We start from the raw sequence: 10,687 nt of genomic DNA, 5'->3' as shown, positions 1-10,687 counted from the left end.
TGTCTTGACATAATGTTTATGCTTTGTGAAAACACAGCTTGAGAACAAACAACGGATATCGATATCACAAATTTCATATTAGATATTTTAGACCATTTATAAACGTATGAAGCTGTTAACAGCACATTTGAAAGAATAATTCACCAACTTTGTATAAAACATCATTTTTCCAAAAAGAAGAAATAAACAGCTCAAACATGACTCAGCTAAAATGCCTTTTCTGGTTTTATTTACATTTTTACAGTCTGTGCATATTGAAGCATGCGAGATATATATATATATATGTATATATATGATTTATGGATAGTATTTTACATTTGTACCTGTCTGGTATCCCATCCAAGTGTGACATTTTATCAAACATTGTATTGATATCTACTGATTTAAACATTTTGTGCTATGATAGGTTTTTGGCCATGTCCTCCAGACTGTGTTTCACTGACAGATACGGCACATGGCAGAGATTATGTAAACATCAGTTGAGGAACCATCATGTAGGTCACCTCCACATGATGCGCTCCAGTTTGTTACGAGTGTGTGAATCTGTTTGTGTACCTTTTCCACAGAGATGACTCCCCTGTCTGGACGGAGAGGACAGCGTCTGGAACGGACACCACAAGGACGCGGCAGGACTAAGGAAGATGGCGAGAACGGGCACAAGCAACGGTAAGAGGAAATGAAAAAGGAAAAGTGAAAGCAAGTGAGTCAGAGAAAGGAAAAAAAAGTATGCACTTTACACTCATAAGTAATTTATACGGCTTTTTTGTTCTGCCTGGCTTTCTTTCGTCCGAGCCAGTAAACATAAAGAGATGCAACATTATTCAGCTGCTCTCAGTTGTGCACTAAACCTAAACCATGAGCTGTATGGAGTGCGGTGAGAAGAGAGGATATAATACTTGGACTCCCACGCTGTCACCAACTGAGTACCCAGAATACATACAAGTTATCCTGTGTGTGTGTGTCTCTGTGTGTGTGTGTGTGTGTGTGTGCCAGCCACTCTGCCACACAAGGTGCTGTCCCTCAGGCAAAATGTGACGTCGGCAGCAGCAGCCCAGCTGACATCTGTCAAAATCTATCACAGGTTTTAAAGGCTCGCTGAGACAGCAAACGGACCTGAGGGTCAGTGGTTACGTTATTCCTCTTTTCCCGCATGGATGACATTGGGGGAATAAAATAAACACAATCACAGTCAAGTGTGATTATGGGTGGGGAAAAAAATCTGACACCGAAAGGGATTCAGTCAGTGTTTTCTCAAGGTTATTTTGTCAGCTCATCCGTCTCCGGCATATGGGGGAGGAAGAGGTTTGAGGAAGATGGAGATACATGGAGATGTAAGTGAAACTGGGTGGAGACAGGGGAGGAGACAGGGGAGGAGAGTGGACCTTTTCAGCATATGCTGCATTCATCACCTGTTAACACTGAGAGTGCTAGGGTCAGAATATCCTCAACACAACTTCCCGTGTCATAATGATGAGTTCAGATATAAATGTAGAATATGTGGGAAGTCATCCTCATTTTCTATATCCATATGACTTCTATATCCGTGTAACTTGCTTTATTCTTGCAAGGATGACTTCAGACTTGCTTGAAACTTGAAGGTTAAGACTTGTGACTTGCATATGTGTGACCTACTCCCATCTCTGACAATGAGTAATGCACAACGTGACAGAAAGTAGTTCAAAGCATCTAGCACAAGATGACTCTCTCTTTTATTACCGAAGAAAGGCCTCCTTCTCTTGACTTGATGAACACATACAGTAATGCTACACCATGATGGCACATATAAATTGTTAATATCAAGGGAACTCTAATTGTTTTAAAATGATGAGTACGTAGCTTGGAGCAGAACTGCTTCTGTGTTGATTTGGACTGTGTAGTTTATAGATCTAGAGGACATTTTACAACCTGAGTATATAAAAAAAATTATACTTAAAAAAACTCTGTGACTTCAGCTGTTTTTGTGCGATTTCTAGGGTGATTTGTGTGTGTAGGTCCGTCTGTGTTTGAGTCTGATTCTCATTAGACGTCATCAATCACTCTCTTGGCCTGTATTGGCTGTGTGACAGAGGCCACACTGACAGCTCTGTGCCGTAAGGTCAGTGGCAGTGGTGAATAATGAGAGCAAGTGTCATTGAGACATTTGAAGTGCTTTTTAATACTGCTTAACCAGGAGGATTTCCTCTCCTCCCTTTCTTTGAGAACTTCAGGAATTTGAAATACAATCAGTGGCTGCTTTTCTCAAGTTAATCCGATTTATTTTCCCCTTTGCTGAGGTGTCGAATTGTTCTGGGAGATGATCTTTATGACTCTTCCCCCCGTAATCCTACAGAAGTTGTGAATATTATGTGTCATGTCTGAGGAGAAAAGTCTGCTTTGTTTAGCTGTTGCAGCACAGTGTGTGACTCATTCTGGTTGGCATTGCTACGATTTGAGCACATACACATGAACAGCCTGTTTTAGGGATCCCAGAGTTTTGTGCCATTAATATTCACGGTGGAGTTTTGCCAAGCACAGGGGACATAACCTTGGGGTTGCTGTCACAGCCTGAGGGTACATCTTACTAGTTTAATGAGAGAACCCCCGCCCCCCCTCCTTTTTGTCTTCCCTTGCTTTCACATTTGGGCTTTTATCAATTACTTGCAGACACCAACACAACATGTATGTCCATGCGTCTGTTTGAGCTTTTAAGTAGGTGTGAATAATCCAGTTAGAAGGTGGTGGAGGTTTATTGGTAGAATGGAATTAAAAAGCTAATTCTGGCATGATTTTAACATTTCCAAGTTGGAATGTGCTGCTACCCTCGCTATACAGTACATTAACCAGCGGTTTTTAGTATGGTATCTTCAGTATATAGTCAAGTAAGTCTTTACATCAGGGTGAAAGAAAAGTCAGCTCCAGGTCCTCCTGCTGTCCACATTATCCTGATGTTTTGCAGCATGAGATTGAAGGATTGAAATTTTCATTGGAAAAAAATCCAGGGCTGCGTTTTAGTCTGGACAAGTAGAAATGAAGACCTTTAACCTTACCTTACCTTACCTTACCTGTCATTTAACCCTTTACATGACACTAATTGAAATGCTTGGATTGGATTATCAGAGGATATAGAAGTGTTATTTTTTGTGTAGAAAATCAAGGTCCATAAAGGTACCATATATGGAATGTACAAGAAAGACACAAATAAAGTGAAAGGAACATTATTTTAGAACAATGTTCGCCAATCTTGCTTGGGCACCCCCTGTCCTGCATGTTGGAGATGTTCCCTGCTCCAACACACGTCATTGATTTAACCATCTAAATACCATAATTAGTTTATGAGATATAACCATAGATGCAGGAGAAGACCGAGCCGCATGACCGTACTTTTTGCCCTTATGAACTGCTTTGGAACTGTTTTAGATGTCTGCGGAAGTTACCAAATATATTCCTTTGCCATTGTTTATTACCAGCCACAACAGTTATCAGCTGTGAATGAAACATGCCATTAATACATAAGGCTCATTTATACTCCACGCAAAAGACAGCGACAGATGGAAGCTTTCATTCATTCTTTGCTTTCATTTCAACATGTCTCTCACCGTCAACAAAAGCCTGTATATTTTGTTACAGTAGTGGAGCTGTAGGAAATGAGCTTTGTTTCGAGCAGAAGCATGAAAAGAATGTTCTTGTTCCTGATGTTGCCTGGTGTTGAAAGCATGGATATAAACATCACGTAGGAAAGAAAGCAACAACAGACCTTGCTCCCCAGCTGGCTTCACGTCTGGGATCTGTTATGCTGTTATAACTTACAAGAAGGTCGTCTGTGGGTCACCGCGCGGCTTGGACGTGTGCGCGTCCACATGTTTGTCTTGGGGAGCCCAGCATCTATAACCTGCAGGCACAGAGAGCCCCTGCCTCCCTGCCCCAGTCAATGACTTGCTGATTCACTTCATTTTGGCCCCCAAAACACTAAATCCCCTCTAACTCACCATGCATCGATCTCCCCACTTCCCCTATCTTTCATTCTTGCACACTCCTCCTCAGCTTCATTTAGAATCCACTGCTCCCTGTCTCCTTTCATTTACCGCACACAGAAATCCAATCCCCACCCAATCGTCCGTATCTGTGAAATATTTTGTTGGTATTAGATGACAGAAAAAAAAAAGGGCTGGAGATTATTGTGGGCCTCCCTCTGTTTACTGGTGCTGTGCAGGATTCCAATGAGGCTTAGCAGAGGGAAGAGTCATCTCCTCCTGACCTTAACTCTTTCAGTCATTATACTACATGGACATATGTAGACGATCACAGATAAAGCAACCGTGTTATGATAAGGAGACAAACAGTTAGACTGTGTATATCAGGACTGCTGCTTCTAAAGTCGAGTAAGCAGAACCTACAGGGAACATTAAGGGCTCTGGATTCTGACTCTGCACACAAACTGACACAAAGTGCAGCTGTAATTTTTCCCATCGGGCACATGGAGCAAGTCCAACAGGTGCCTTTGCTGTGATATATTTTCATATTTATAGAATGGTACAGTTTTATTTATCACTGAGGTACGATTTTAATAAAAAGTTTAGATTTCGTTCTACTCTTGAATAAACTTGCTGTAATAGAACTATTTCACAGAAGATATTTGGTGACATGAAATAGTAGGACTAACACAGGGTTTAGCAATGACATAAGCCGCGGTCATGCTGTCGCTCAAGTGTTACACTAATGCCATGTTTCCACGAGCATGACTCGGCACGGCATGGTTATTTTGCTTTTCCATTAGCGATTGTACCTGGTACTTTTTTTTTTGTATCTGCTCAGACGAGGTTCCGAGCGTGACGTTAAGACTGCCGTGCACTGATTGGTCAGAGTGTCGTCACAGGAAAAAGTGTACTGTAGATCAGTTAAAACAACTTAATGTCTAAATGTCTGGTGTGTTTAGCAACAGCACTGTCCAGCACAGTCCAGTGACTGCGCCAGACGAAGTGCTCATGCAGGAAGTACTGAACAAATCGTTTTAATTAACTGATTCTAATGATTCAGTTCACTGAAAACAACTGCTTTACAATTCACTAGTCCGTCTGTGTCCCATATAATACAAAAGTCAGTTTCATGCAGCCGTGCTGTGATGACCCCGCCCCCGTTGAGGAGGTACTATATTGTAATGGAAGACCAACCAAACCATGTAGATCCGAGGCAAGCTGAGCTGGGACCATGTAGTGGAAAAATGGCATCAATACTTGAGATTTATTCTGGAGAAAATCCCTGAAAAATGTGTTCTTTTAAAAGCACATATATGTGATTGGGAAATTATAATATGTGCGTGCATTTGTGTGTGTGTGTTCTGTTGACATGTTTGAAATAAAAATATGGCACATTGGTTAAATGAGGTGTGGTCATGTGCAGCGATGACTCATTTTTATCTCGAGGCAGTAGAAAGCAGATTTCGTGACCGAGATGATAAAGGCGTCATGTTGTGGTGTGTGAGAAGTTGAAATGACCAAACAGAGCTGGCCTAAGGTACCGAGTTATTTGTGTATCTCACTGTGTCGTTAATGCTGGCAAACACAGCAAATTCACCCAGGGGGAATCATAGTGAGTCACCCCGTGTCTGCGGGTCTCCTCGCATGAAAGGTAAACACACAGGATCATACGTTTAAAATGTGACTATGAATAGTTCAATTAAAGCAGTGACTTTAACATGACACTCCAAACATGAATAGCTTGGGAATGACCAGGTAACTCATCATCATTTATTACCTAAAGCAAAGGTCAAGTGCAGGATTTGGAGGACGTGTGTTCTTTATTTCACATAAAAATCAAGTCAATTTTATACAGCCCAACATCACAAACACAACTTGCCTCGTAGGGCTTTACGGTCTGTACAGACAGAGTGACACCCTCTGTCCTTAGAAAAACTTCCACAAAAACCCTTGTACAGAGGAAAAATGGGGGGGGGGGGCCAGGAAGAGCCACAGAGGAGGGATCCCTCTTCACATGTACAGAAACAAGTTCAGCAGACAAACAAACATCACATTTACAAAGAGGAAAGAGGAGACGCTAGAGCATTTCACAAATCAATAACATTAATAACAATTATCATCATTACTATTATCTTGCCTTTAAAAGGGAAATCCCCGCACGTGTAACATGAAATATAAGTTACTCTCAAACTTCAGGTAATGTCTTTGTTAAGTAATCAAATGATAACAGGGAGGTCACTGCTACACATGTAGACAGACATGACTGGACTGAATTTGTGACAGAATTTGAGGCAGTCCCGTCTCATGACACACAACCTTTCAGAGATGTGTCTGATCCAGAGGTCAGATGTGTCCCTAAGGGACAGAATGAATGGCTGAACAGAGAAGTGAATCCATGTCATCCAGTGCACCAGGACACATTCCCAGAGTTTGGGAACCACATATGGGTCATTGGACTTTTATTTTATTTTTTTTTTCCAAATACATTTGCTTGATTTTTAAAGCTTTTCACTTGAAGCTGCAGTAGTATTTTTTTTTGTTTTTATTGATATTATTCTACCTGTGTTTGGTCTTCCACAACAGAGATGATGTGTCCTTCACCAGAAAATGCACTTTGTGAAGCAATACTATCAGACCTTAATGAGAGAGATTTTGGGCGGGTACAAGAAGCTCTTTTTCCCCCATCAAACTGCTGATCAACTGTGTGTTTTGAGCAGAAGTAGAACTCACTTCTGAATGTTTTCGTGTGCACCTCTTTGTGATCTCAGTCATGCTCCATGCAGTCTTAGATCCTGTTGCACACGCTAGACTAGATAGTATAATCAGCATTGCGTGAAATCATTAGACAAGCTTGAATGTAAAAGTGAAGCACTACAGTTTTAATATTCATGTGTAATGATGTAAAATACAGGCTTTCTGCATGGAGTTTGCACGTTCTCCCTGTGTGCGTCATCACAGCACGGCTGCATGAAACCGTTGTTGTCAGTGCACTGAAACATTAGACTCATTAATTACAGAGATTTGTTCACAGAATTACGATGGCATTAGCTAAGTACACCAGACTCCTCTGTTAAATATTGTGATTTTAGACATGTCTGTGCTAAATGTTGGAGATTAACGCACGTTTTCAGGATTTTTTTTAAGTCTTTTAAATTGATTTACAGTTGCATTGTTTTGTTTGATTCTTCTGTCGGACGTCTTGCCAGTGGCCAGCAGTCTGACGACATCACGCGTGGTATCGGCTCAGCCTGCTTGGAACCTCGCCAAGATAAAGTGTTAGAAGATGGATGAATGAATGAGGTTTTAAAAACATGCATATCATGAAGTTGTTGTTAATTTACCGATCAGATAAATATGGGAAACACTGCACTAGAGTTTAGACCTCAATTATTTTACCATTGGTCAAAAAGGCATTTAAATGGGGAAAATTATGATAATTATAATAATAACATCTCTGCACAGCAACAGACTGACAAACACAACTGTTCATGCCTGAAATAAATACACAGACGGATGCGCAGAAGAGTCGTGAGCATTATTGATGCAAACCCTGACATGCTGTTGAAAAATATGGCATCAAAGACAGATTGCCGGGCAGATTGTGACCAAATGTCATGATGTAAGCATGCACCAGTGAGAGAGAAAGAGAAAGAGAGGGGGAAAGAAAAGGAAGGAAAACGGGAAATATACAAGGCTTCCCTGTGCCAGTAAGTATTTATAGATCAGATGTTAGTCAGAACCTCTGCCTGGCAGCACCAGTGTGCTTCTTGTAGCTCCTGCTGATGTCTCTGTACACATGTGACACGGCTCTCGGGCTCCGTGGAGAACATTAGGAGAGGATGTGATGGCGATATTACTGGTGGGGAGGAATTCTGATGGTTGTCTGAGCGAGACAGAGACTGCATGAACAAAATTGGGTTCTAATATGAGTGCAGTTAAGGGATTTAAGGTTTTTAAAGCACTTTATAAAGCTGAAATTGGAGAATGTTGATTTTTGTCTGCCTGTTTATGGAATCTGTTAATGGAGTGGAGATAAAGGAGTGCGATATTAATGTGTTTCATTCTGAAACTCTGTGTTTTGTCTTTGTGCTTCTGCTTATCTTGTTCAGGTCTCACCTGAAAAACAGATTCTCAGTCTAAACGCAAGGAACCTCCTTGTTTTTCTTTCTTTCTGGAAATGTAGGTCATGGCCTAAGGAAGAAATTATTACACTTCTGTGATGGGATGGAAACACTTTTCTTGAAACCTTGACTGAGGTTTTATGCTCTTTGTGTGCTGCTGGTGATCTGGTTTTGTAATTTTGTGAATTCTTTGTTCAACTCTCATTTGAAACAGAGTTGTAATTTCATTGCATGGTTAGATGAGGTTAGATAAAATAAAAATACATAAAGTGGTCATTTGACGACTGTCATAATCTGATAATATCAGATTTAAATCTCAGAATTCTGACTTTTTTCTCAGAATTCTTACTTTCATTTTAGAATTCTGACTTTAATCTCACAATTATGACTTTTAGCTCCAATTCTGACTGTAATCTCAGAGTTCTGACTTTCATCTCATACTAAATCTCAGAATTCTTGTGTTAATCTAGAATGTGGCTCTAATACTCTTCCGTAATAATCCACAATCAATAAAATATGCAAAAGTATTCCCCCCCTCCTCTCTCTCGCTCTCTCTCTCTCACTCTCTCTCTCTCTCTCTCTGTGTGTGTGTGTGTGTGTGTGTGTGTGGGCGCGCGCGTCACACCGTGTGAGAGTGGCTCCGCGCGCCAGGTTCACTCCGCTCCTGGATGCCGAGAGCGCACACAGGAACAGCCCCTGGAAACAGCGACTTATAGAAGACTCCCGCCCTCTTTATAACAATAACAACAACAATTATCATTTAATGCAAAGCAAACATGACTTGTTGACGGTGATTCAGCCGTAGCCATCCTCCGCGAGGGCGTACGACAAGACAAAACCCAGTGTTCGGTCGCTGTTGTCACTCATAGTTCCACATTCCGGCGCACAAAATGAAGGCGAAAAACCGCGACCAAAGCCTGTCGGACTCCAGAGAGCTGGACGGATCCTACGACCAACTAACGGGTGAGTGAACCGGCGTCTGAAACACGCGAATGTTGCAGTAAAAAAAAAAAAAGATTCATAGTGCAGAGCTGTGAGGAGCTTGTTCCACCTAACTTCAAATGTCACAACCTGTTCGCCATTCATCTCCTCCCCTTTGGAAAATTAACAATATTTTTAAATAGATATTAACAGTTCTTTATACAGTTCTTCTTTATGCTATAGTGTAAAAAAGCATACAAGAAAAGGGGGAGAAATGAATGGAAATATAAATGTGTTGAATCTTTTTTTAAATGTCAGTGTTGCATGTGGATGTGGTTGCATTAATGACTGAATGGTTTATGGACAACAGTGTGTGTGTGTGTGTGTGACCTTGCTGGCCTGGCTCAGACATGGAAGACCACCTTGCTCTCTGTCACTGTCCGTATGGAAACACCTGTATGACCGAGATGATGAGTTGAATTTATGAGGAGTTGCTTTGGTCTGTTCTATCTGGACGACTTGGTTTTTTCTCTGCAAAGCACGGCTGCATCAACGTCTGTTCATGCCATGGGAATTTAAAAAGTTTCAGTTTGTGCTTAATTTTATTTTCTCTCGCTGTGAGTGAGTGAGTGTGTGAGATGATGACTACAGGGCTGTAATTAATCCATGAATTGGTCACTCAGTTAGTTGCCAGCTATCTCATATCAGTATTGATTAGAGCTGCAACTATTCATTAAGATTAATGGTTTGGTCCATAAAAATGTCAGAACATCTTGATCAGTGTTTTTCAGACCTGGAAAGATGATGATGTTCTCCAATGTCTTGTTTTGTCCAGAAACCCAAAACAATTCAGTTTTAATGATTTCTTTGTTATTCGGTGCAAAGAAACCAGAACATACACTTTTCTGGTTGCCTGTGCTCCTCCATTCCAAAGAAACCAGACAAAAATGTGTATATTTTGTTCATGGACAAATAAATCATTGTTGTTTCTGACATTTAATGGACCACACAACTAATAAACAGAATCAATTTAAAAAAAAAGAGAGAAAATCATCATTAGTTGCAGCCCTGATGACTTGATCATTGCAGATGATACTTGACACACATCACTTTAATTGCCTCATAATGAACCCTGTCATTGATACTGACTGGTACATTAGCATATATGTAGGAGACGTCGGTGGTTTGCGACTGCAGCTTTATCTCCTGAGGTGTTTCCCTGACACCACATCCTTCCATTGTCACGTTACAGCTCTCCCTGCTTATACTGAGCACCGTTTGCCTGTTAAGTGCCAGCTGCCTTAATAAAATGCTCCCTTTTATGCCCGCGCACATCCCAGGCCTGCAGAGGGAAGTAAGAGCCAGGAGAGAGAGCTGTAAGCCACGAGCTCCACGCATTCGCAGATGTAAGCGGTGGTTTGTCAACGTAGTGTATCTTAAATTCATGAAGTCATTTCAAGTTGTGTGAAGACAGTGTGAAAACAGTAGACGCAGAGTATGTGGGCATCTTCTGCTGAATAATTTTTATATTGACGCGTGTGTGTGGGTGAGCTTCACCTTTTGTATAGTCTGCTGCTGGAAGTTTAAAAAGTAACCGCAAAGGAATTGTTCTGGATTCGCAAGCATCCGTCAGGCGTCGCAACTTTACATGCAGTATTTGTTGTGCTAGTGGTGTCAACCTGACGCGCTCCA

The 10,687-nt window shown here is 41.2% G+C and overlaps 1 protein-coding gene across 3 annotated transcripts in view; it reads left to right on the top strand.

The window, feature by feature from the left end:
- The first annotated feature begins 570 nt into the window (after positions 1-570).
- Positions 571-10,687, top strand: part of LOC122782151 (Kv channel-interacting protein 2) — a 101,642-nt gene continuing 91,525 nt past the window's right edge. For 2 of the 3 annotated variants that reach the window (XM_044046372.1, XM_044046369.1), the window contains exon 1: positions 8,732-9,037. In XM_044046372.1, coding sequence (XP_043902307.1) covers positions 8,965-9,037 — 73 coding nt within the window. In that variant the 5' untranslated portion in view covers positions 8,732-8,964. Of the gene's footprint in view, positions 667-8,731; positions 9,038-10,687 lie in introns of those variants that run through there. The other variant, XM_044046373.1, reaches the window with a different exon arrangement.

This window comes from Solea senegalensis, linkage group LG15, assembly GCF_019176455.1.
Source record: "Solea senegalensis isolate Sse05_10M linkage group LG15, IFAPA_SoseM_1, whole genome shotgun sequence".
NCBI classification, from domain to species: Eukaryota; Metazoa; Chordata; class Actinopteri; order Pleuronectiformes; family Soleidae; genus Solea; species Solea senegalensis.
Note: the sequence above shows the minus strand (reverse complement) of the source record. Positions and strands in the feature narration are given on the sequence as shown.